The 26,545-nt window shown below is 40.3% G+C and overlaps 1 protein-coding gene across 1 annotated transcript in view; it reads left to right on the top strand.

Moving 5' to 3' along the window:
* The first annotated feature begins 1,419 nt into the window (after positions 1-1,419).
* The window catches only part of HDAC2 (histone deacetylase 2), a 31,861-nt gene continuing 6,735 nt past the window's right edge, over positions 1,420-26,545 (top strand). The window contains 9 exon segments of the mRNA XM_042477451.1: positions 1,420-1,560; positions 10,966-11,063; positions 11,065-11,079; positions 13,204-13,321; positions 18,189-18,263; positions 18,608-18,746; positions 21,504-21,645; positions 25,774-25,866; positions 25,955-26,063. Coding sequence (XP_042333385.1) covers positions 1,509-1,560; positions 10,966-11,063; positions 11,065-11,079; positions 13,204-13,321; positions 18,189-18,263; positions 18,608-18,746; positions 21,504-21,645; positions 25,774-25,866; positions 25,955-26,063 — 841 coding nt within the window. The 5' untranslated portion in view covers positions 1,420-1,508.

Genomic DNA, 26,545 nt, shown 5'->3' on the forward strand with positions numbered 1-26,545 from the left:
ATCCAGTTTGACACCACTTTAACTCCCATGACACAGTGCTATGGAATTCTGGGAACAGTAGTTTTATGTGACATTTAGCCTTCTCTGTCACAGACCTCTAGTGCCCCACCAAACTACAATTTCCAGGATTACACAGAACTGAGGTATGGTAGTTAAAGCACAGCCAAACTGGGTTATTTTTGCAATACAGATGCAGCCTCACTTTCAGGTTACTGTTCAGGCTCAATATCTGGAACCAGACAACTTGTTTATCTGACGTTTTCATTAGGGACACGTTTAAACAAGCAAAGCTAAACATGGCTGACTTTGGAGAACAAGCAGGCAAGCCACCAATGATATTCCTGATCTGAATAGCATTGTTTCCTGTTTGGATATTTGTTGCTTCGAGTTTGTTCCTCTTCTAGCCAAGGTTTTCACGTGCACACTTTCCTTGTGGAAAACATAGAACACAAGGGTGACACATTCAAAATGCCTAGACTTCAGGATGTGAAGATTGACACTCCAGTGTGAAGAGGCCTCTTTAAAACGGCTGAGTACAAAGAAAGGCATTTTGCTAACTCAAGGATTCAATCATTTGTAAGGCTAGAGCTGCTTTTTAGTTAGGAGATTGCAAAGGGCAGCCTCATTCTACCGTTCTATGAAACACCTTTTGGGGCTTCTGTAGCAAAAAGGATTCCCCTCCCTGGTATCCCCTCCCCGGAGCATGAGTGTGTGTGTGTGCACTTGTGGAAATGACAGTTTTGAGCATGCTCAGAAAAGGTATTAATAAGCAGACAATGAGGATTTGTCTCCTTTTGATAGCCAAATTCGCACTGGGCCCACTTTAATGTGCTTTTAACCCCTTGTTGTGCTCTCTGGTGATAACCAGCAGCAAATGGGATTGCTTTTCTGGGATGGCACCACTTTAACTATTTTTTAGGATGGAAGCACATAGGACCTATGTGTGATTAAAAAGATTGTATGTACAGCGCTGTGTAAATTTACAACACTTTATAAATAAAGGTTAATAATAAATAGAGAAGGAGGAGAGAGGGGCGGGAGAGCAGCTCCCCAGCGCCCTCCTTCTCCGGTGGTCCAGTCCCAAATGGAAGTCCCACTCCCATAAGGAGACAGTTCCGCGCATGCGCGCTCCCTCCACGCTGATTGGCCCAGGAGGAGGCAAGCTAGCCGGGCCCGCTTCTTTGCGCCGCCTGTACCATTATGCGAGGAAAACGGGGGGAGGCGAGGCAATTGGCAATTTTTTTTCGGATTCTCCTCAATAACCGTGGACCTTCCTCTCCTCACTAATCGCAGCGTGCACCAACATTAAATCGTTCCTGTTAACCTACGACAGGAAACGGGAATCGGGTTTTCCTCCTCCTCGTCCCCCCTCTCTTTCCAGCCCAATGGTTCGCCCCTCCGGTTGGGCGGGGGGCGGGCCCTTCGTGACGCAGCCCCGCCCTCCCTCGGCGCAAGGCATCTCCGGCTCCGCTTTTTTGGTCCAGAGAGCCCCCCGTCAGACGGCTTCCATGGCGTACAGTCAGGGAGGCGGCAAGAAGAAAGTCTGTTACTACTATGACGGTGAGCGAGGGAGGCTGTCTGTGTTGTGTTTGTGTGAGACTGTGAGGGAGACAGGGATCCCTCTCTGTGTGTGTCCTGAGGGGAGCGCAGCGCCGAAGGAGCGCCTCAACCGCCGCTGCCGCCCGCCCGATCTTTGCTTTGGTGCTTCGACGCGTATCCGTTGGTCGTTTGCTGCCCCCCGACGAGTGCGCGCGCATCCCCTTCCCCTGACTCTTGTCCTCGCGCGCCTTCTCCTTCTCTCGCCCCTCCGCGCACGCGCACTGGGAAGCCCCGCCCACTCCCCTTCGCCTATTGTGTCTGCTGCAGACAGAGAGAGAGAGAGAGAGAGAGAGACCAGACTGGGTCCTCCTTTCCTAGGAAGACCCGTGCCCTCCGTTTCAGCCTTCCCTCCGTAATCAGTCTAAGAAGCACACATTTACTTGTTTATCTCTGTGGGGTCCAAAGGCACACCGCAGTTCCAGACCGCTTTTAACTGCCCTCTTGGCTCAGTGCTGCTAGGGAATCCTGGGAACTGTAGTTTGTTGTGGCTGGTGCACCAGAGCTCCTTCTGAAAGCATCCAGGGGAAGCTGTGTTGGCCATTTAACAAATACAAAACAAAAACCCACCAGTGGCGCCTTTATTGGCCAACCAAAATACACAACACACTCATCCCTCCATATTTGCAGATTTGATGAATACATTCTCTCTAGGAACATCTAGGTCTTCCGGTGCAACTCTATGGTCAACTTTAAAGGTTGCACCAAAAGGCCTAGAGATTCCTAGAGAGGAGACTCCACTAGGCCTCTGTGGCTCCTCCAGGGCAGTTCTATGGCCAGTGTCCGTCGGACGTTGGCCACAGAGTTGCCCTGGAGGACCTAGGGATTCCTAGAGAGGCGTCCTCTCAGGTAAAAACATGAAGGTTGGACTAGTAGGGCCTGGAGATCTGTGGCAGGGTACAGAGCGCCGCTTTGCGGCGGTCTGCCGCCGCCGCCGGCTAGTCTGTGGGGGAGCCGGAGCCTCCACACGGCGCGGCTCCCCTGCGGACTGAAAAAGAAGCTCCAAAATGGAGCTTCTTTTCGAGTCGCGTTTGTGACGTAGCGAGGCGCCAGGGGCGCACTCGCTACGTCAGCAGCGGTGCGACGCGTACGGACGCTCAGCGTCTGATACGCAAAGATGGCGCCGGCCATGTAGAAGGGCCGGCGCCATCTTGTACGGACGGAGTCCGTACTAGGCCCAGGGGCGTCTAAAAGAGACGCCCCTTTTTTAAAATGGGACGTCCTCTGGACGTCCCAAATGACCGTACAGAAAGCCTCTGTGTTTCATTCCCTCCTCAGCCAAGAATCCCACTAGGTGATCTTGGCCAAGTCTCACTCTCTCAACTTCAGAGGATGGCAGTGACAAACCTCTGAACAGATCTTGCCAAGAAGACCCCATGATAGAGTCGCCGTAAGTTGGGAACACCTTGAAGGCGCACATTTCTCCTATCTGTTGCACCCCTTCTCCTGACTGTGTTTGCAAAGAGAGGCTGAGTCTTCTTATCCAAAATGCTAGGGACCAGAACTTTTCTGGATTTTGGATTTGTTGTTGTTGCTTTTCATTTCATCGACTTATACATTCACGCACAAGCATTCACCCTCATTAAATCCTGCAGGTTTGCAACTAATTCATGTTTTTGTTGTTGTTAACTGACTTTGAGTTGACCTCAGCTCATGTGCCCCTGTGAATGAGACATCTCCGTTGTCCCCTATCCTCATCCTCTCTGCTCAGGTCCATGACCTCCCTGGCTGAGTCTAACCATTGGGCATGTGGTCTTCCTCTCTTTCTAGTGCCTTCCACCTTTCCTAGAATTACTGTTTTTCCAGTGATTCATGCCTTCTCATGATGTAGCCAAAATACGAGTGCCTCAGTTTTGCCATGTTGGCTTCCAGGGAGAGTTCAGGCTTGATCTGTTCAGGGACCCATCTGTTTGTCTTCTATTTGGCACAAAATCCTTCAGTGTTCATTGATGTCTGCTGGCCACTTAGGTCTGTTGGATGGAGTGCCAAAGGCCCCACAACGAATCCATGGAAAAACGTAAGACTTGTTCTTGGATCAAAACTTGAAGTTTCTTTATTGGGTGACACACAGAACTACCCTTAATGCTGCTTCCTCTTTGTTCAGTAGGGCATTTATTTGCAGTTGCTTTTCCTCCTCTCCCCAAATAAGGCTTCAAGATACCGCTGATAAGAAAACAGTCATTTTAGTGTTTTGTTGATTTCTCATCATTCATGTGAGCAGGTAATGCTTTTTAAGTGTTGTGCTCCTGGAAATTAGGGTAGCATAAGACAGCATATAATAAAGTTGTTTACAGAGGTAAAAGAGAGTCTGACCTTTATTAATTACTGCCGAAATAACTACCTGACCCTCACCTGAAAAGAACAAAAGGAGGAGTGTGAGTATAATTTGGACAGGAAGCCTACTGATGATTGTTGGACTTGCCAGGTACTTAAATTTGTATCTAATGACTTCTCTCAAATGAGCTCTAGCTGGCTGTCCTTCCTGTGATCTTCACAGGAAACCTGAGGGTTAGCTCAAACTGAGGGCCACCTGCACTGTAGAAACAATACAGTTCGGCACCACTTTAAGTGTTGTAGGTCCATCCTATGGAATCCTGGGGTTGGTAGTTTTACAAAGCCTTTACCCTTCTCTGCCAAGGAGAGTTTGTGCCTCACAAAACTACAAATCCCAGGTTTCCATAGGATGGAGCCATGACAGTTAAAGTGTTTTCAGCCTGCATTGCTTCTGCATTATAGATGGTGAACCCAGAGAGACTGACTGGCCCAAAGTCAAATAGTGAATGTCATGGTTCTGTGGTGATTAGGACCCAGATTTCCAAAGTCCCAGTCCAACCATTGAACAACTTACGCCATACACTCTTGCACTTTAATGCCTGTCAGTTCCAACCTGTCTGGCCAATAGTCAAGGATGGTAAGAGCTGGCACCCAACAATATTTAGTGGGCCACAGGTTCCCCCACACACTTTTTGTATAAAGCAAGACACTTAGTAAACATTTTAAAATTAAATGTCTTGAGAAGTTTTCTTTAGTGATTTGTTTGCAAAAAATATTTGAACCTTGCTGTCTGTAAATAATATGTACAGTCAGCCCTCCACATTTGCAGGGGTTAGGGGAACAACACCCCTGCGAATGTGGAAAAACAGTGAGTAAAGATAAAGTTATTTTATGCCCCCCCCCATGGCAGCCATTTCCATAGTGGAGGGGGTTCGGGGGAACGGAGCGCTCCCTTCCTCTGGCTCCTGCCCCCTGGAAAGGCTTCAGAAACTTTCCAGTTGGGGTTCCACCTTGCTTAAAAAGTAGAGTTGGTTTTTTTAATCATGCCCTGTCCTTAACAACCATAAATGTGAATCCCAAAAGTTACAAGATTGCAAATCCAGTTTATGATATCATAAAAGCTGAACAGGATTATACCTTTTAATTTTGTAGAAGAAAAATTCTTAATATGTCCATAAAGAGAGAGCTCTATGCAGTTTAAGCATGTGTATCTTAGGTTTTGTCATCTGATAATGTGGGAAGGAGGAACTAAAACAGACACTGTAAATATGGATATTTGAACTGAAACATTTGCAAGCTTGAGGAGTAGCTTAGCAGTGTATCTAGATATAAAGTTTAACTGAAAGTTGTAAGTACTGTATTGAATTCTTCAACAGTGTATTATCAGGTACAATGAAGGCCTTCAATATGCCTGTCTTAGGGATATGGAAACACCCAGCAGGTGCAGAAATGGATCTTGAATTTGGGTGTTTTGTACGTTTAATTTATGAATAAGTATTACCTTTCTCCTATTCTGTAGATTGTCTCAGTTAAATATCTTCATATTGTGCAGTACCAACTATTTTGAATAATTCAAATGCTTAAAAAGCATTTCTCTAATTACAGAAATTATTACAGAAAATTATTCAACATATCCAATTTTTCCAGTAGAAAATTTAAAATTTTGTCCTTTGAATAAACAGTTCTCCCTTGGATTTTCCAGATTCTCTCACCTTTCCCCCCAGCCTTTTGTGGGCTGAATGATGTTAGGGGCATACTGGTCTTAACATCAGGGTCATGCCTTGTGATATCACTGGCTGCTAGTCAACTCAGTCAGAGGTAACTTTGCCTACACTACCTCTTCCCTAGATAGGGAGTTTAGATATAGGGATCCCATTGTTATCTCTGATTGCTATTTGATGTGTGAGGAGAGGTGAATGTTGTGTGCTGGGAATTCCTATAACTTCCACAGGTTGCTTCAGGAATTTGCATGGATGAGATTAGACCTGGGAACCAGAAGTTCTCCCCATTGCTGTTGGTGTTTGGTTTCTTTTTGGTGGTGGTAGTGTGCCATCAAGTCATTTTTGACTTATGGCGATCCCTGCTTATTCTCCTTCCCTCCTCTCTGGGCAGCCCTCTGCAGGCTGCATAGTGTTAGGGGCATAAAATAATAATAATAAAAAATACCTGGTTTTCTTGGCAGAATGTGTTTGGGGCAGGGGTGCCTTTGCATTCCTCGAAGGCTGCCAAAGTGAGTTCTGTGGGAATGCATGGTATAAGAGAAGACAACTGGGGCTTGGCTCTGGGAAAGGGAATGTTTTGCTCTTATGACAAATGGGGTTTGAGTGCATGAAGAGATTTGAATTGCTTTGTGCTTTTACTATATTGTGTATCCAGATGGCCCTCCAAATCAACTTTGACCTTATATACTAGGGCCTTATATACTAACACCTCGATATTGTGTAACCAAATTGCCTCAGTCCTAACAACATCACCATACTGTGAACTGCTTTGGCTCTTGAATATACTGAAATTTGGATTTCTGAGCTACAATCTGCTAGAACATGACACCAAGCAGAGATTCAGACCCTGGTCCTCCAATTTCCTAGTCCAGTGCACTAACCACTACACCATACTGGTTATCTTTTGGTTTTTTCACCTTTTGTAAAGGTTTTAAAAAATATCGATGCTGCTTTGAACATATCTTCCAAGGCCAGCACAAAACCTAGCTCTTTTTTCATTCTCTTCTACAGTTTAGAAGGCTAGGTTTTTGTTTTGTTTTTAAAAAAATCAGTGTTGGAGGAGTTGTTTACAAGAATGAAAACAGTAATAATGTTTCAGTATTGAAGTATATGATCAGTAATCAATAAAGTATCCTTTTATCACTATGAGGTATGAATAAATGACTGGTAGGGTTTTTTTAGAGGGTGCCACTTGAAAATGGTATTTCTAAGAAGTATTTTGAACTCTGTATAACACACTGATGGTATTGCAGCAGGTAGCTGTGAATTCGACCTGTTGTTGGCAAAAGGGGGACTGTACAGTGAACAAATCTGTTTCACATAATCCAAAGTATTGTAGCCTTCTGTAGATTTTCAAAATGCAATCAAGAAAGCCAGTGGCAGTTGCCTTCTTTGTTGTTCTGTCTTTGTTTAGATTTTGAAGAAGAAAGCTATTGAAGAAGCTCCTCGGTAGGAGTAGTTTTTTATTATCTGAGATTTTGGCTGATAACAGAATGGCTAGAATTTGGCTGTATGTCTGTTACTCTGAAAATGCTGATGTATTATCAAGGATGAATTTATACACAAAACTGAGTGAAGTTGTAGAATGTCAGAAATACAAGCCATCTTTGTTATTAATGTTCAACTAGCATAGTCCTGATATTTAAGTGACAGCATAAATACAGATGTTGCTCTTGCATTCTTGCACATATGAAAATAATGTAGGTGGTTAATGGTAAAAAGTATTTAATTGGGTGTTTCTCTTTGCTGCAGTGCATGATTTTTTTTTCCAGGGGGGGGGTGGCTGAAGGTTTCACACGTTGCTAAGAAGGGATCTCTGGTATTTCTTAACTATTGAGAAACTATAGTTGAAAGGAGATTGGTGGCATAAGGGTCTGAGTGATGCCAATGTCTTACTTGCTATAGGGATGGGTGAGCTGGCAGAGATTTGTGGGCACCAGGCTCTAGTGGTTTTATTGCTTCTTGAGAAAGTTAAATGAGCGTTGAAGATACATTTACTAATTCCAGATTAATATACACTCCTTTGAGTTCATATTACTGTATTTCCATGTGTATATAGACCTCTGTATGTTCATATGGACGGCAGAAGAAAGTAGTAACCTGCCTATCTGTAGTCAAATTGCAGTTGACCCTCCTTATACACGGATTTTTATACATGGATTCAAGCATCCACGGTTTGAAAATGTTCAAAAAAAGTATAAATTTCAAATATCAGACCTTGATTTTCCATTTTTTATAAGGGACACCATTTGCTATGTCATTATATTTAATGGGACTTGAGTATCCACAGATTTTGTTATCCACAGGGGATCTTAGAACCAAACCCCAGCGTATAACAAGGGTCCAATGTAGTATAATTTATACCTATAGCAGCCTTTCTCAAAGAGTGGGGCAGGCCCCCCAGGGGGGCGCAAGGCTTCATAAAGGGGGGCGCAAGGCTCTGTTATGCAGAGGTTTACTTATAACCATTTTATAGACAAATGATACTATTTACAGTCGTGCGGGGGGCGCGAAATGTTTTCTTCTTCCTGGGGGGGCATGACAGAAAATAATTGAGAAGCACTGACCTATAGCAAGTAAGACATTGGCATCACTCAGACCCTTATGTCACTAGCCTCCTTTCAACTGCAGTTGAAGATACATTTATTGATCCCAGATTAATATACACTGCTATGAATTAATATTACTGTATTTCTATGGTAGTGATCATGGCCAGGATCGCAAAATGTACTGCCACAGAGAAATTAGCCCCGTTAGCAGAATTAGGTGGTGACAATCTCCCTTGTACTCTCAAAATCTACTCTGGGGGACAGGGAAACTCCAGAACGGATTTTTGGGCAGCCTGTAGATTTGTAGAGGGCAAGGAAGGCCCATTGCAACTAACAGTGTGAGGTTAGAGTTATCACCTCTTGAAAAGGCTGCTTCTTCAGTCTGTACCATTTTAATCCCCAGTCTATTCAGATGATTGGCATTGCAGTCTTTTTTTGGATTGCACACTGTTCTAAACTTTATGGTGCAGTAGGTTATATTAAAAACATTTATAAAAATGATTGAGGAGCATGTTTTGATTGGTTTTCCTGAAGGGAAATAATTTAGTAGATACGGTAATAAATAAAGTAAATAATATATTGAAGGGGAATGTCATATATAAGTTTACAATAACAGTTGGGTTATGCATGATTTAGAATACTGATTATTCTAAGAATGCTTGATAACTATTTTCACCTTTATTGAGTTGCATTAATATTACACATTAATATGTCACACGTTAAAGCAGTTTATAACATGTGTTAGATCATGGTGATATTTATTTTTCATGTACGCTTTTTTGAATCTATATTGATCTTGTCCTGTTAGAATTTTTTTACATAACTTTAATGTTCATGGAGTGAAGTTAAGCTGAAAAGTTTGATTATTAGTTGCTGAACATTCCCAATAATTTGCCTAATTTGTAAATGTTGCAATTATTTGATATAGTTGTACTTTCAAATAAGGTTGGACAATTACTACAGTTAACATGTTAGCATCATGAAAATATGTAATTTTGTAGTCCTGGTATGCAATTATTCAATTCTGGTGTTTTGATTTTAAAAAGTAAGAACATAACTGTATGTTGCTTGGATGGGATGGTAATTAGCCTTGTCAGCTATAGTGTGATCAAAAAAGCATTTTAGATAGATGCAATTAAGAGCAGAGAGGTGATGAGTAAAATAGGTGTTGAGTCAGTGAGAGTCAATATGGCATAGTGGTTTGCATGTTGGACTTTGACTCTGGAGATCAGAGTTAGCTTCCCAGCTCAGCCATGAAACCCAGTGGATGACTTGAGCAAGTCACATGCTCTCAGCCTCAGGGGAAGGCAATGACAAACGTCCCTTGAAGAACTTTTGCCAAGAAAGCCCCATGATAGGTTTGTCTTAGGGTAGCCATAAGCAGGAAATGACTTGAAGGCATATAACAACAACATCTCTATGAAGCACTTCCTGCATTCTTCCATTCTCTTTTCCCCCTCCGCCCCCCATCAATGGGGAGACAAAGAAGTTCTCTTTGCATTTAGAACCAGCCTTTAATACACCAGATCCTGTTTGATCTTGGACACTAAGCAGGTCAGCCCTGGTTAATGCTTGAATGGGAGGCTACTAGAGGATACCAGGTGCTACAGGCTACATTTCAGAGGAAGGAACTGAAAAACCACCTTGAGGGCTCATTTACACTACAGAAATAATGCAGTTTGAGAACATTTTAACTGTCATGGTTCAGTGCCATGGAATCCTGGGATTTGTAATTTGGTTCTCACCAGATTTCTCTAACCAATCAGGCTGAATATCTCACAAAACTACAACTCCCAGAATTCCACAGCATTGAGCCATGGCAGTTGAAGTGGTTAAAAAAACTGCATTTTTTTAATAGTGCAGCTTAGACTCGAGTTTTCCTTGCCATGAAAGTCAGACGGGTGCTGTAAGTTGACAAGTGACTTGAAGGCATGTATACACAAACACACATACACTGCGTTGGAAAAGCTGTTGGGAAATTATAATTGGAAGGAAGTGTTATGTGTAGAAAGTGGGCTCTCTGTTCTAAATTGCACCCCTTAAAGCTCTTTTTTAAAAAAGAAAAATAGAGGGCATATCTGTTTGTAATAGTTAGGCATCGGGAGGATCCCCCCCCCCCCCCCCGAATATTATATAGTCTTTCCAAACAAAGCCTCTCCATGGCAGTTCAGAGAAAAAACTTTAAAATAGTTTTGAAAATACAATAAATTAGAACATAATTTAACAACAGTATAAAACAACAGTATAAAATATTTTTAGTCATTAAAAAAAAAACATCCTGAAACAATCAGGTGGGTCCATGGCAGTTTTCTTTTAATATGTTTACATAATGTTGTGATATGTTTTGAATCAGGCTGAAATCAATGTCAAGCCTAATCTAAACATTTGGGGCTGAAATGGAAACAAGAACTATTAAGGGAATAAGGAAAATAGGTGATGTCTACAAACCTATTAACACTGAAGCCAACATACAGGCTCACAGTATGAGTCTCATGGGTAGACCTCTCCTGTGTGATTCAGTGAAGGGCCAATGCAGTATGTATGTTTCTAGAGTTAGTCTGCTTGTTTGAGAATGTCAAGTGTGCCTTGTACCTGTGTAGTTTTGCTTCTGGGCTGAAGTTTCACTTTGATGTAGCTTTAGACAGAATTAAGAATGCTGCAGTAGTCAGTAGCAAAATACCATGCGTAAGAAATGTTTACCAAGGCAGAAAGCAGTTTTTGTTGTGACAAGCTACTGTGGATCATAAAGTGAGAGAAACTAGATAAGGTAAATTAAGAAAAAATCTGGTTAGACATTCAAGTATGACTAATTTGTTTATTTCTAGGTGATATTGGGAACTATTATTATGGACAGGGACACCCAATGAAACCTCACAGGATTCGCATGACCCACAACTTGCTACTAAATTATGGCTTGTACAGAAAAAATGGAAATCTATGTGAGTATGCCATTATGGTTCTGTTATACAGATAGTAATGACAAGTGAAGAGAATATAGTGTTAGTAATACATATGATACCATATAAATATACTGTTGTTATAGTATTTATTATAATTACAATACAGGTTGAGTATGCCTTATCCAGCACTTCAAAATACTCCAAAATACAATGCTTTTTGAACAGCATACCTGTACTGTATTTGAGAGGCTGGAAAGAGACAAGGATCTGTGAAATGGGCAGGAAGCATTGATCTATAGAATCACAGACTAGGAAGAGACCACAAGGGCCATTCAGTACAACCCCCTGCCAGTCTCTATTTAAAAACCTCCAAAGAAGGAAACTTCACCACTCTCCAAGGGAGTGTCTTCCACTGTTGAACAGCTCTTGCTGTCAGGAACTTTCTCCGAAAGTTGAGCTGGAATTGCTTTTCCTGAAGTTTGAATCAGGTCCTGTTCTCTGGAGCAGAAGAAAACAAGCTTGCTCCATCCTCAGTGTGACACCCCTTCAGATGTTTAAACAAGGCTATCAAATCACCCCTTAACTTTCTCTTCTCCAGGCTAAACATATCCAGCTCCCTAAGTGTCTCCTCATAAGGCATGGTTTCCAGACTCTTAACCATTTTGGTTGCCTTCCTTTGAACACACTGTAGCTTCTCAGTATTTTTTTTGAATTGTGTCCAGAACTGGACACAGTATTCCAGGTGAGTCCTTACCAAAAGCAGGATACAGTAGGCCATTTGTATACCCAGGGGATGGCAAAAAATGTGGGACCTCAAGTCCCATTTGTTTCAATGACTGTGCCCTCCTGTGTGCAGCATACGCACCAGAGACACGCACACCATTGTAACATCTGGGGCTTGCAGTCTGTGTAAGCTTAAAGCCGTGATGGCAAGCCTGTGGATGAGGTGCTTGCATTATATTATACACTCGTCCCCCGGGATACGAATGCGCCGCGTTACGAAATTTCCGGGTTACGAAAAAAAAAAATACAAAATAATTCCGGGTTACGAAGGTTTTTCCGGCTTGCGAAAAAAGTTTTGGTGCTTTTCGGTGCCATTTTGCACGGAATCGCGGCTTTTCCCCATTAAGCGCCTATGGCAATTCGGCTTGCGAAAGACTTCCGGGTTACGAAAATGGCGGCGGAACGAATTAATTTCGTAACCCGGGGGACGAGTGTAGTACTATTACTTCCCTTTATCTAGACACTGTACTTTTATTGATGCAGCCTGGAAATCACATTGACCTTTTTAGCTGCTGCATCGCACTGTTGCCTCATTTTCAATTTGTGGGTCTACTAAGACTCCTAGATCCCTATCACATGTAGTCTTGTCAAGCCAGGTGTCCCTCATCCTATATCTATGCATTTCATTTTTTCTGCCTAAGTGAAGTACCTTACATTTCTCCCTGTTGAAATTCATTTTGTTAGTTTTGGCCCAGTTTTCTAATGTATTCAGGTCATTTTGAATTTTGATCTTCTCCTTTGGGGTATTAGCTATTCCTCCTAATTTGCTTGGATTCCCACCATTTCACAGATCCTTAGTTTCTTTCCAACATAGTTAAATCTCATTATACTCAAATATAGGTATTCCAAAATCCAAAATATGGAAAACTTCTGGTCCCAAGTATTTTGGATAAGGGATACCCAACTTGTAATCATAAATGTAATACTTCCTATCTGTGTTAATTTTGGGATTTTTTTCCAGGAATTTCATATCAGCATTTTATATGATTGTGGAAAACACTTATTTCATATAGCATTTTTCTTCCAAGGAAGAATGCCTGTAAAATTTCATCAGGGGAAAAAGAAACATTTTCACAAATTGGATATCCAGATAGTATGTATCACAAATGTTCTCTTCTGTTGATGAGAACATTGCATTCTGTTGTATTTACCTATTACATAGCTGATACAATGTAAGAACTAAATACAAAATTGACTTTATTGTATCAACCTAGTGACAATAACATCTATACAAGAACTGTTTTGTGCTTGTGAATGTTGTAGGCTGAAAACTAAAATGCTAAAACATAAATAAATGTGAATTTAAAATGCCAAAACTATATGAAGTGTTGTTTCCTCCTATTTGCTATCAGGCCCATTTCATTCTTTCTTGTTTATTAGCGACCCCACAAAGCCACAGCAGAAGAAATGACGAAATACCACAGTGATGAGTACATCAAATTTCTTCGCTCAATAAGACCTGACAATATGTCTGAATATAGCAAACAGATGCAAAGATGTAAGTCTGATATTGAATGAAATATAAATAAATCCTTAACTTTTGAGTGCACTTCCCCAAAATATCAACTAATAATAATAATAACAACAACAACAACTTAGGCCCAAAACACACTGCAGAAATAAATCCAGTTTGAAACCACTTTAACTGCTCTGGGCTAGGGAATCCTGTGAATTGTAGTTTATTGTGGCACCAAAGCTGTCTGACAGAGAAGCCGAAATGTCTCACAAAACTAGTTCCCAGAATTCCCTAGCATTGAGCCAGGGCAGTTAAAGCGGTCTCAAACTGGATTATTTCTGGAGTGTGTTTTGGACCATAGATTACATGGAAAATATAAATTTGTTGCTCTGTTCATTTCCTTGCCTAACATAATCTTTTTTGCAATTTTACCTTGGAGACTTGATAGTTAAAAGTGGAGAGTTGTATACTGACTATTTTAGTTTAATGTAGAGTATCTATTAGAATATTAGTGGTTTACTGATATTTTGAATTGGTAGTTGCCTGCTGTTCTAATGATAGCTTTCCAACCTTGTTCAGATGTAATGTTGCCAAATTGCCAAATCATGGTTTGACAATTGAGAGCATTCCTTGTTTCATATGTTAGTTTCATTTCAGGTTTACATACACCTTTCTCTCCTCCTTGGATAAAGTTAACTGCTACAGCATTAGTTCTTCACTTGTGTAACATTATTACTTCTAACCTTGGTTAACTTTTAAAACAGAAACTTAAATCAGCTTCAGCCTTTGGTGTCTTGTATAAATTCTTCCTGGGTGAAATTACCATATGATCACACATCTCTAACACTACATTGTAATGAGTATTAACAAAGAGAAAAAGGAATGAGTGCATGAGTCCAGGGGACATCTTGGACTGTGTTACATTAATTAAACCTTCATTACAGGAAGGTGTTCTTTGCGCAAAATTAACATAATATATCTGAAAGGTTCTGCCCTTAAAATGTATGGTAGATAGCATGGAGGAGTACTGCAATCTTCTTTTTTTCAGGTTTCTTCATTTTTTTCATTTTCTGAATATGGATTCCAAAAGGAATTTTGAAGGACAGCATAGCAAAATATTAGAAACATACAGAGAAACAGTGTAATGTAGTGGCTAGAGCGTTTGATTATGACCCTTGTGCCAGTCACATCCTCTGAGCCTCAGAGGAAGGCAGATGCAAACACCCTCTGAACACTCTTGCTGTCTTTAGGGACAGTTCTGTTTTTCTTAATTAAATAAATATTTCCTTTAAGGAAAATATTCTAGTTCATCTTAATTGTTAATTGCTGATTTGATAAAATGCTAGTTTTGACTGGAATAATCACTACTCAGTAATTAAACATTTACATAAATCCCATTGATATATTGCTTTGCTGTTGTTGGAACGAAAAATCTGATAAACTGAAGTTTGACATATAATGATTACAATGCCTTGCAGACTTATTCATGCATGTACATATCATTTGTCTATGTTACATTTTGTTGTGTTACAACCTGGAACCAATAGTGATTTAATTTGTATTCTTGGTTCCTACTTGGTATACTACAAGATACTCAACACTGTGAATGCACAACATATGTTTTATTGTGGCACATAAATTGTGGAAACGAGAACAGATAGCCTTCAAGGCCAATGCGATTTTAGGCTGCATCAATAAAAGTATGGTGTCTAGATCAAGGGAAGTAATAGTGCACTCTATTCTGCTCTGGTCAGGCCCCAACTGGAATATTGTGTCCAGTTCTGGGCACCACAATTTAAAAAGGATGTTGAGAAACCGGAGTGTGTCCAAAGGAGGGTGACCAGAACGGTGAAGGGTCTGGAAACTATTCCCTGTGAGGATAAACTTAGGGAGCTGGGGATGTTTAGCCTGGGAAAGAGAAAGCTAAGAGGTGAGATGATAGCCCTGTTTAAATATTTGAAGGGATGTCATATTGAGGAGGGAGCTAGTTTGTTTTCTGCTGCTCCAGAGACTAGGACCTGGAACAATAGATGCAAGCTACAGGAAAAGAGATTCCGCCTCAACATTAGGAGGAACTTCCTGACAGTAAGGGATGTTCGACAGTGAAACAAACTCCCTCAGAGTGTATTAGAATCTCCCTCCTTGGAGGTCTTTAAACATAGGCTGGATGGCCATCTGTTGGGGATGCTTTGATTTAGATTTCTTGCATGGCAGGGGATTGGAATGGATGGCCCTTGCGGTCTCTTCCAACTCTGTGAGTCTGTGATTCACTTTGCTGTGACTAACCCATTGCTTCCAGAAATCACATATGTACTTGAATGGAGTCTACCTGTGTGCACTTTCAGTGCTGCATATTGTATATCAGTTTGAATGCAGCTGTTTCTGAAAGGCACCATAATTTGTTGAACAGCATAGCTAAACAGGCAGCATCATGAGGATCAAGAAGGTATCCAGACAAGTCTGGAATAAATTGTGCAAAAGCACTAATGCACCAAATATTACTAAAATGGGGAAAGATTTCTGATCCGATAAGACCAAAATTGAACTTTTTGACCTTGCTGCAAAATGTTATGTTTGGCACAAACCCAACAGTAATCATTGCCATGATAACACCATTCCCACTGTGGCAACATGATGTTGTGGGGATGATTTTCCTCAGCAGCGACTGAGAAACTGGTCAGGATTGACGACAAGATGGATGGAGCCAACTTGGACCCCATCCATCATGAGTGAGCTGCAGCAATTTTGCCAGAGGAATGGGGGGAAATTGCATGAATCAGATGCACAAAGCTGATAGAGACTTGCGTCCAAAGGTGCCTCTACCATGTGTTCACCTGCTCAGGGAAGTAAGCCTGGCAGGTTTTTTAAAAGGTTAAATTATGTTTTGCAGGGAGAGGGGGGATGCAGTACGATTTCCCAGTAGATAAGACCCCTACATCCTGTAGTTTGGGTTATGCTCCTTCCACACACTCCAATAGGTAGGCAGTAAAAAGAGACCTTCTGGTTGACCCCACATGGGTGGAGCTAACCCTAGAAGGCCAGTCTTGTCCTGCCTATTACTCCAGAAGGATGTGTTGCTGTTGCTCTGCAACTTCTTCAGTATAGCCACTCCAGGATGGGATGGCATCCCATCTCCATGGGCAGAGACTCCTCAGGTGACTTGTTGCTTGCTTTGCCTACAGAACACCATTTCTCTTCTGGAATTTATACATGGTCCTGAGTGTGCTGACAGTCTTAGTTCCTGAGGGCGAGCTCTCTAAACCATTTGCCTAGTTGGGGCCCCTTCTGATTGCTTCCCCTTTGCAACATAGGGGGTCTGAGCCTGGGGTCCTGCTATCACACTAGCAGCTAAATGTTATTAGAACTGACTCTATGGCAATTCAGCTAGACCCCACACTTAGGGTGAGCTGTAACCTCCTCAGAGTTCAGCCTTCTCCTTCATTCTCCCAGGCATTGGAAAGAATATAAAACATACACCATGCTGGAGAGCCACCCACCCATATAGGAGAAACAGCTTTCGTACCTCTGACACGCCACTTTGTTTCCTTTTAGCCCTATTCTATGGGCAAGAAGGCATCAGCCTCTATGCCTAGCAGGTGGATCAGGCCCTACATTACTACCTGCCATGAATCCTTGGGAGGTTACCACCATAAACCAAGTCACCTATACTAAAGAGTACAGGTGCATTAGCATCTCTAGCCATCATAGGTCCTATATCAAAGACCATCAGGTTAGCCACATGGAAGCCACCATACACACTTGTTAGGCATCACTAGCTTGACAGCTTGGTTCGGCTGAGGCTGCTGGTGATAGCAGGGTCTTGCAGCAGGTGCTCAAACCTATGTCACTGAAGGGCCAACACCGCCCACCCTGTTTAGATCGGCTTTGGTAAATACTAAAGTACAGGATGTGGGGGGCTTATCTACTGGAAAAGGGGACATTGGCTCTTACCTGTGATATGTCCATTTCCAGTAGATAAGAGCCCCACATCCTGGCCCACCCTCAGGAGTGCTGGCATAGGGATATTTCATATCCACATAGTTCTTCCCTTTGGGGAGCAAGCTAGATTGCTCACTGGCTGTCTCTGTCGCCATCCAATTCTCTATAGTTGGATATCCAAATAAATTGTTTACGTTTTTTCTGGAGCATTTGGCTGTTGTAATGACTGGCCTCCTATGGTTAGCTCCACCTAAGGTCTCTTTTTACTGCCTGTCTATTGGAGTGAGTGGGAGGAGCATAACCCAAACTACAGGATGTGGGGCTCTTATCTACTGGAAATGCACATATCACAGGTAAGAGCCAATGTCCCTATCTCCACATCAATTACCTTTGAATATAAAAGAGTGGCAGTCAACTATTGACTTTTCAAATATTATCAAATGATGGTCATGAGTTATGAAAGCATTGATTTTTATTAGTACAAAGATAAGCCCTGGTGGCACAGTGGTTAAATGCCTGTACTGCAGCCACTCGCTCACAAACCATAAGGTTGCGAGTTCAATATCAGCAAAAGGGCTCAAACTTGACTCAGGTTTGCATCCTTCCCAGGTCACTAAAATGAGTATCGAGATTGTTGGGGGCAATTAGCTTACACTTTGTAAACCGCTTAGGAAGTGCTTAAGTGCACTGATAAGTGGTATAGAAATGTACTTTCTATTGCTATTGGTAATTGGTAATTAACAGTTACTATGAACCAGTGGAATTAATTTCTAAAACATACTGAAATCCAAATGTTTTAAGGACTCAGTTTGAAACCCGCCATCTCCACATGACAACTGTGATTGTATAGAATTACCTGACAGTATTTGAATGGTCAGTTGTCTAGTTTGCTGCCTGTACAAAGAAAGTAGTATTCTACATAGAGTTTGGAACAATGAACCTGAAGATTAATTGAATTTGCCCTTTACAGTTAATGTTGGGGAAGACTGTCCTGTGTTTGATGGACTTTTTGAATTCTGTCAACTGTCAACTGGAGGTTCTGTAGGTAAGTATATCATCCTTAGAATTACCTTTACCCTTCAAAAGAATGACTTTTAAAAGGCCATCAATTAAATTATTATTTTTTAAAAGTAAGATAGATAAGTGTTTTTGTAGCTGTGTTGATAATGAGGGAATTAATAAAATTCAAAATAAAACGATTAACTGAAGAAAAAATAGAAAATCACAGTAATAATTTACTGCAGGACATAGTACTATAGATACCTGAGGACACTTTCTATAGAAATATCTTTAAAAAATTAAAATCCTGAGTAGAAACTGTCATTCTTTTCTACAAAACACTCTGAAACAATAATTTAATCTGTGTCTTTTTACACAATTATTCTTCAGCTGGAGCAGTAAAATTAAACAGACAACAAACAGACATGGCTGTTAATTGGGCTGGAGGACTTCATCATGCAAAGAAATCTGAAGCATCTGGTTTCTGTTATGTCAATGATATTGTGCTTGCTATTCTTGAATTACTGAAGTAAGTTCATTGTGAAGCTGAACCCCTAACTTGTCCTGTGAGGATTCTGAAATGATAGGTTTGGGGCTTAAAGCTGATATGTTGATCAGAGGACTGACTGGCAATTAGTATTTTTTCAAAGTTTTTTTAAATGTATAACTAAAGAATAGCACAACATAAAAATTTTAATGTATCACTAAAGAATAGCACAACACTAAAGAATAGCAAAACTATCCATCTTTGTTCTGGATAGGTTAACTTTGAAATGTTTGTATTGCTTGTTCAAAATGACCTTGGGTGTGATCTAACATGTCTCATAAAAGTGAAACAATGAAAGGGAGTTATTTTGAATAGTATGATTGCCTTAGAGGTTTGTAGCAAATTATTAAGTTACTGGTATTATAGTTATCTCTTTCATTCTTCTGAATTACTACTGAAAGTGTATGGATTCATTATTTTCTGTTTCTATTGATTAGTAGATAAGCTGCAGCTTTGCTGTGGAACTATAAACATATATATCTCATTTGGTGATCTACCCAGTCTTTTTCTGCAAATCAACATTGTGAATGGCATTGTAAACCCGAACTGTCTCAGCTATATCAAATTGCTCATATTCACTTTAGTGTGTGGTATTAGGAGTTAATCCTGTCGTTTGGATGAATTTTAGTCCTCTGTAACAATACAAAAGTTGTAGCATTTGTTTTGTTTTGTTTTAAAAAATACTGAAGTCAACCTGTTGTAAGGGCACATTCTGAAATGTACCACCTGATGATGATCTACCTCTAAACAGGATTTGTGCTGATCCTAGTTGATATATTCCAAGTGGAAAATATGGTTCCTTTACAGGATAAGGTTATGAATATCTCTGTCAAAGGGGAAGATGCTGAGCAGCCCTGAAATTACAGGTGCTTTGATACCTCATCAGAGAATCTTATCCAAGGCATAGATTATCTGAAGAGTCTGTAAATCTGACTCCCAAACCTCTTGTTGCATCTTCTTAGTCACACATACACAAGGAGGTATGTGCATCTTTGACCAACACGTTAAGTAAAATTTAAGGATCTTCAAACTAGGATACCTTGCAAAGTATGTCCATACATCAGTTGAGAATATGGAAATGTCTTAGAGAAATTGAAGGGTACCCAAGAAGTCTCATAAAAACAAGAAAGATAAATGTGTGAGACCTGGGGTGTTGTGTAAAAAAATGTATGGAAAAGTGGAAAGACTAGAAATCAGAGCACAAGTATCTACCTTTTTTTTTTAAGGGTGAAATACAAATGAGGGATGGCTCTTCTGAGAAACAAATTTTGCTGATAAGTGGAACCTCTCTCTACTGGATCTGCAACAGAGAGCCAACAGAGCCCCCCCCCCCAGGTCTCTAGCACAAAACAAGAAGCAAAAAGTACAGGAGAATACAAGCAGTATCAAGCTATGTACTCCCTTGGAACACAAACTATACAGAAAGAGAGTAATCAACATACAGTGGGCCCTTGCCTTACACGGAGGATCTGTTCCGGACCCTCCTGTGTAAGGCAAAAAGCGCATATGCTTGAGCCCCATTGGATATAATGGGGCTCGTGCTCATGCTGTGGCTGTGCATGCAGGCTCATATGCCATTCTCTTTTCTGGCGAGCGGCTTCAGTGTAAGCTGAAAGCCACCTATAGCAAGCCTGCGTATGGCATGGGCTCACTGTATATCCTCCATGGAAGGCGAGATAGCTGATGCAGTAGATCTAGCTTCTCTGAAACCATTAGACTAGAGATGCACTGACGTGAACTGAACACTGGAGTTTCAAAAGAAGGTACATTTTCTAGAGTGGGTTACCCAGAGTTACATGTCCAAGGTAATACAAGATTTTTTCTTGCAGTGATAGACAGAGTGATCATTCTATATCTCTTTGCTTAGACTGTAGTTTGAAAGGCCCATTGTTTCCCCCATTCTCTTTCTTAGAGCCACAAGAGCTTCATGGATCAGGGTCAGGTGGCTGCACTGGAGGAAGAGAATTCATCAGAATAAGACAAAGTTGGCTTCCTCGTTTCTGGCAGCTATAGGTTGATTGGACTACATTTTTCCTTCAGCACAGCCTGTTAGCGGTTTATGGGGAAAATTAAGTCCTAGCTAACAGGATATGTTTTGCAGCCCTCACAATTGCTATGAAATTTGCATTGATAGCAAATGCCATTTTCAGATAATTGTTACCTATTCAGATAATTATTTAACATATTAACTACTTGCCATTATGGTTATATGCCAACACCTTGTTGCTTGTTGATATTGTGGCGAGATAAACCCTAATTTTATGAACTGGGTTATTTTTGTATTAAGAAATGAACAACAGAACTGCATGTGAGCTGTTGGGATGCTTTATGTACCTTGTTTAGCCAGAGAAGGAAGGGCACCAGATGTATTTTGTGTATTTCTTTTTTATTATTAATATCTTTATATCTTTATTGAATTTTAGATATTACAAAACCAGGTGTATACGTAATTACCATATTTACCATTTTTGGTACAATATAGTTCATCCATTTAACCGTTTCTCTGCTTAACATTTAGTATCTATATGAGTTCTAAAGTTACCTTCTCTATAGAATGATATCTGTTGATCATTAGTTTCTAAAGAGTTCTTTTTTGATTTTCCACTTAATGTTCCAATAGTCCAGGATTGGGAGCCAGTCCTTTTCATATTGTGCCATGTCTTTGTTTGTATTTTGTGTATTTCTGAAGGAAAACTAATGAGTTTAATTGGTGCTGCTTTCATTAACATTGCTTTCCAGGTACCACCAAAGAGTGTTGTACATTGATATTGATATTCATCATGGTGATGGTGTTGAAGAAGCATTTTATACAACAGATCGTGTTATGACTGTATCATTCCATAAATATGGTGAATATTTCCCTGGTACAGGGGATTTGAGGGTGAGTTAAGATTCAAGTTTACAATTTAATTAAGTTAGTATCTTGCAGGTGTTATCTTTAAGGCTATTTATCAAATTACATTAGTTTTTAATTATTATTAATTTGTCCTCCTTACCAAAAAAAAAACCACTTCAAATTGCTCAGATTGAACAGGACTGACTTTTAACTTGATACATCAGTGCATATGTACTCAAGTCTAGTTCATTATATGAGTAGTGGCAAGAGAAAACAGAAATTTGAAAAGAAAATATGAAATAAACAATGGGGATGAAGGCCAAGCCAACCAAATTTGTGTTGGTTGCATCTGCACTCCCAAATCTATCAGACACAAACCAACAATCCACTAAATCGAGTTATTTGTGCCTACAACAGTAAACCCCTTTAAATCAATGGAGTGTAATATAGGTATTGATATGCCACGATGCCACTGATTCAGTAGCTATACTCAGTACTGAATTGGTGGCAGTCCTGAATGTATTCATAAATGTACATAGCTTTCAACATTATAACCTTGGGCTAGAGATAGTATTGGATGAGAAATTCAAGCATTGGGAATAAATATCTAAACTTTCTTGTTATTTTGGGAAGAAAACTATACCATAGATTACATAGATTTATTATTGGGTTACATGAGCATTGGAGCACTACAACATTATTAGTTTTAGTTTCTACTGTGCTCTGAAATGATTTTTAAATTGGTGTATTTTCAGTGTTGTTAAATGTATTAGGCCAGTAACGCTTTAAATGCCTATCATATCCTAGTTGTTTACAATTATAGCAATTTCTGTTGTTGCAAGGTGTGGATTTTTTTTCTATTTAATTAATAGAAATGACATATGTTGGGTGAGACAGCTACTGTATTTGTGTATTATCCTGACTGGCCACAAGATGGTACCATTGCTTCATGTACAAAATAAGTAAATTCTTACAACATCGAAAAGCAGTGACCTTAAACTGTTCCTATACCTATCAAGTATAATAAAGCTATCATTTTTTATGAAACCCATGCCTAAATCTTGCTATTGAGTCTACTCTTCTTTGGATTACAAGCAAGATTCAAACCCTAGGCCAGTGATGGTGAACCTTTTACAAACTGAGTGCCCAAACTGCAACCCAGACCCCACTTATTTATTGCAAAGTGCCACATCCCTCTGGCTTTCTAGTAAGAAACTCTGGCAAACTCTGTGCTAGGGCGACAGCATGTGCGCCCACAGAGAGGGCTCTGAGTGCCACCTCTGGCACGTGTGCCACAAGTTCGCCATCACTGCCCTAGGCTCCTGAAATTTTCAATCATTCTCTGGATGGTATGGAAGAGCAATACACTCACTCATGGGTTATTCCCCTCATGCCAGTTGATGACACAGAAGTTCGAAATCCAAAGCTATTTTTCTTTTTATAATAATAATCTCTAAAAAATCTAAATGCTCTCTCTGTCCCCTCCCCTTAAAAAACTACCGTAAATCAAACTAAACTAAACAAAATGGCTGCATAAAACAACCTAACTAAAATTGAACTTCCTAACCTCCCGGAAAGCTTAAAGCAAAATATAGTGAACTTCAGTAATACAGCATTCTTTTCTACTGCAAACTCACTTTTGTTCTAATATTCCTAAGATCTAAAAATGCTTCACGCATCCCAGTCTATGAGCATAATCTTCTTTTCTTTATTCTTCAGATGAAGTTAAAAAAAAGGTCCCCACTCTTTTAAAAAGCTGACCAACGATTTCTCCTTCAGTAATGTTGAAAATTTGCCCATCTCTTTCAAAAGTCAAAAACTCTTTTTCTCCTTTGTTCATTGACTCCATTCCCTTCGTTGACAGGTTATTTATTTATTTATTTATTTTCCTACCTTTCCAGCCAGACACCTTTTTCTTTCACTAACACATTTCATAGTTTTAGAGGCAGGGGTAGAGTTCAGAAAAAGCCAATAAATGAGGAGAGTGAAAAGGGTGATGCCGTTTTGCTTTTATTTTCTAGAAGATCAAGTGAGCTAGTTTGAACATTAGGGGCTTTTTTGTTATTAGTTTTGATCATGGTAGACTTTTGGACCTTTCCTATCTGTAAGAATATAATATACAGTCCCTTCCCTCAACATGTGCAGGGGTTAGGGACAATCTTCCACCTGCAAAAGTGGAAAAACCATGAATATAAATAAATATAAATTAAAAATGTGACTGCTTTTTTCTAACCTGAGGAAACACTTCTCTTAGAATCTCTAGCCCGAAGTTGACCATAGAATCACTTTGGAGGACCTAGAGAGAAGTTACTAATCAAATCAGTGAAAGGAAAAACAGTGAATTGGGGGGGGGGGCGACGGTATATTTTCTGCTTATTGATCTGATTTGTGGTGTTCTGTGCTTTGGTGACATTGTATACGTATTTAGTAATTTAACTGTATCAGGGAACAGGGGAAAGCGGATCTCTGGGTAGAATCATTGTTGAAAGTCCATTTCCAGAAAGCCCATTTGTATGTGACTTAGGCCCCATGCAGACAGGCCAAAATAAAGCTGCTTCGGGGCACTTTGGAGGTATGCTGTTTAAATGATGCATGCTTCCTAAGAGTCCAGAAGCCGTGCTAAACCCACGGTCCAGTCCTAAGGACTTGAGCGCAGCTTTGGTGCAGCTTTTGGACTCTTAGGACACATGCATCATTTAAACAACATACCTCCAAAGTGACCCGAAGCAACTTTATTTTGGCCGTTTGTATGGGGCCATAGTTAATAACAGTGAACAAAAGTACATTCATATTGTTTTGTTCTTTTTAAAATATGGTAACATTGGAAGCTCACTTATACTAAGAACCACTAGTGAAGGGAAAAGGCTAGAAATCGCCTTCTTTTAGAAGTCAAAGGGACAAAACAAATGGAGCGGAAAAAGGCGTCCATCCTGCTGAGGCGACACTTTTTGATACTCCTTTTGGTGTGTGCCGTCTGAATGCCATACCAAAGGAGCACCATAAAGCCACCTGCTGTGCAGTCAGGTGGGCAGTGTGATGGCAGCTTGGGGGTGGAGTTGGGGCAGGTGGTGGGCGGCTCCCACTCCTCCACTCCAGGCCCTTTGGGCCAGTTTGTTTAGTCTCAAGAGTTTCACTTAGCTAAGAAGTGTACTATAGATTCATATCAACAGATATCCATCTCCACTGTGTCACAACACAAAAGAAAACTACCATGTATCCAAATGTATGAAGCAGTTTCAAAAATGTACTTAAAAAAATGGCTCTCCAACCCTTTCTGAGTATATTGCTTAGCCCGCTACTGTGCAGAAATTTAGAACTTGTCCTTTAAGTTTGTAGAAGAACCAAAAGGAACTGCCTTAAGGCATTCTGTACCTGTTCAAAAAAGGATGGGTATATTCTTGTAAGCAGACTGCATGACGCTTGATGCATCTGATGAAGGAAACCTTTTGCCACATAAATTCATTCACCCAATGGGTGTCATGAAACCTTCAATTATTTTTGCTGCAACATAATAAAAATATAACTTCATATTGGTTGACATAAAAGATAAAGAAAACCTGTACCCTTTGTTTTAAGGTTAGACTACTAAAAGGAAAATCTGACATTCCATTTATGTGTCATTAATGATGACAGGAAGAGACAAAGTAGTAATATTCTGTATATTGCTTAGTGAATTGTGGCACGTTTCTTGTAGATATATTAGCATATGACTTTACGGATCTGATGGAGCAGGCCCTTGACATTGCACTCTATCCCCAGGTAATAGGTTGTCATTTAAAACTAATCTGCCCATGTATGACTATTTTATACCATCCCGTCTCTTGGTGATGCTATATTTTCCCCTACAATGACTTCAACATCATGAAATCAAAATTATCCATTTGGATCTTATTCTTCTTATTCACATGTTTATCCTCCTGTTAGTCTGGGCACATGCACACCAAATACATTGATTTCTTCTACTGCACTGATCAAATGCTTTATTCTGAAAAAGTCAGCCAAGAATACCGAGTTCATCTGGCATTCTAATACTGGTATTCATTTCACCCTTTGCATTTTTTTACATGTCCACAACAGCATCTCTTGTAGCTCCAATGGCTCCAGAATTAAGCACAGGCAGTTATAATGTGTTGTCTTCTAATATCAGAGTGTTTTGCTGTGCATTTATTTTAGGATATAGGTGCTGGAAAAGGCAAATATTATGCTGTCAACTTTCCAATGAGAGATGGAATTGATGATGAGTCATATGGACAGATATTTAAACCTGTGAGTATATTTGGAAAATTATTTCATAGCTGATATTATGAGACTGAATAGGAGCCGGAGGTTCACTGTTATTGCTACTTCTCTGCAGATTATATCCAAAGTTATGGAGATGTATCAACCTAGTGCTGTGGTGCTGCAATGTGGAGCAGATTCACTGTCTGGTGACAGGCTTGGGTGTTTTAATCTTACTGTCAAAGGTAAGCGAGTGAAACATTTTAGAAGATTCACAACTACATATGCTTTCACAGTTCTGCTAAATACAAATGTGGTGGAAATGTTTAGTGAGCTTTAATTTTCTTTCAAGGATCTGAATTAAGATCCTGAAGAACATCAGATATTCATCCTTTCTACAGTTCCTATATGTCATGTGATGCCTTGCCATAGCTACTGGATTACTTCAGAACATTGGGTTGTGTTGATTATATCATATCGTATTTCTCTTCTCTTCTCTTCATAATCAGCTATTTCCTTTTCCTTTAGCTCTGTCCTTCCTTGAAAGCCTTGGAAGCCTCCTCCTCCTTCACTATCTTGTTTTATCTAAATTTCTATGTGTCTGATTAGTTGTTGGGTTCCCATATTCATGCTCTTCAAGGCTAGCAGGTCCTTCTGTTTTTTCTGTTCATTGGCAGTAAAAGGCTTTTTTATTCCAACAGGATTTTGAGAACTTGTGTTTGTAAAC

This window comes from Sceloporus undulatus, chromosome 1 (genome assembly GCF_019175285.1).
Source record: "Sceloporus undulatus isolate JIND9_A2432 ecotype Alabama chromosome 1, SceUnd_v1.1, whole genome shotgun sequence".
Lineage (NCBI taxonomy): Eukaryota > Metazoa > Chordata > Lepidosauria > Squamata > Phrynosomatidae > Sceloporus > Sceloporus undulatus.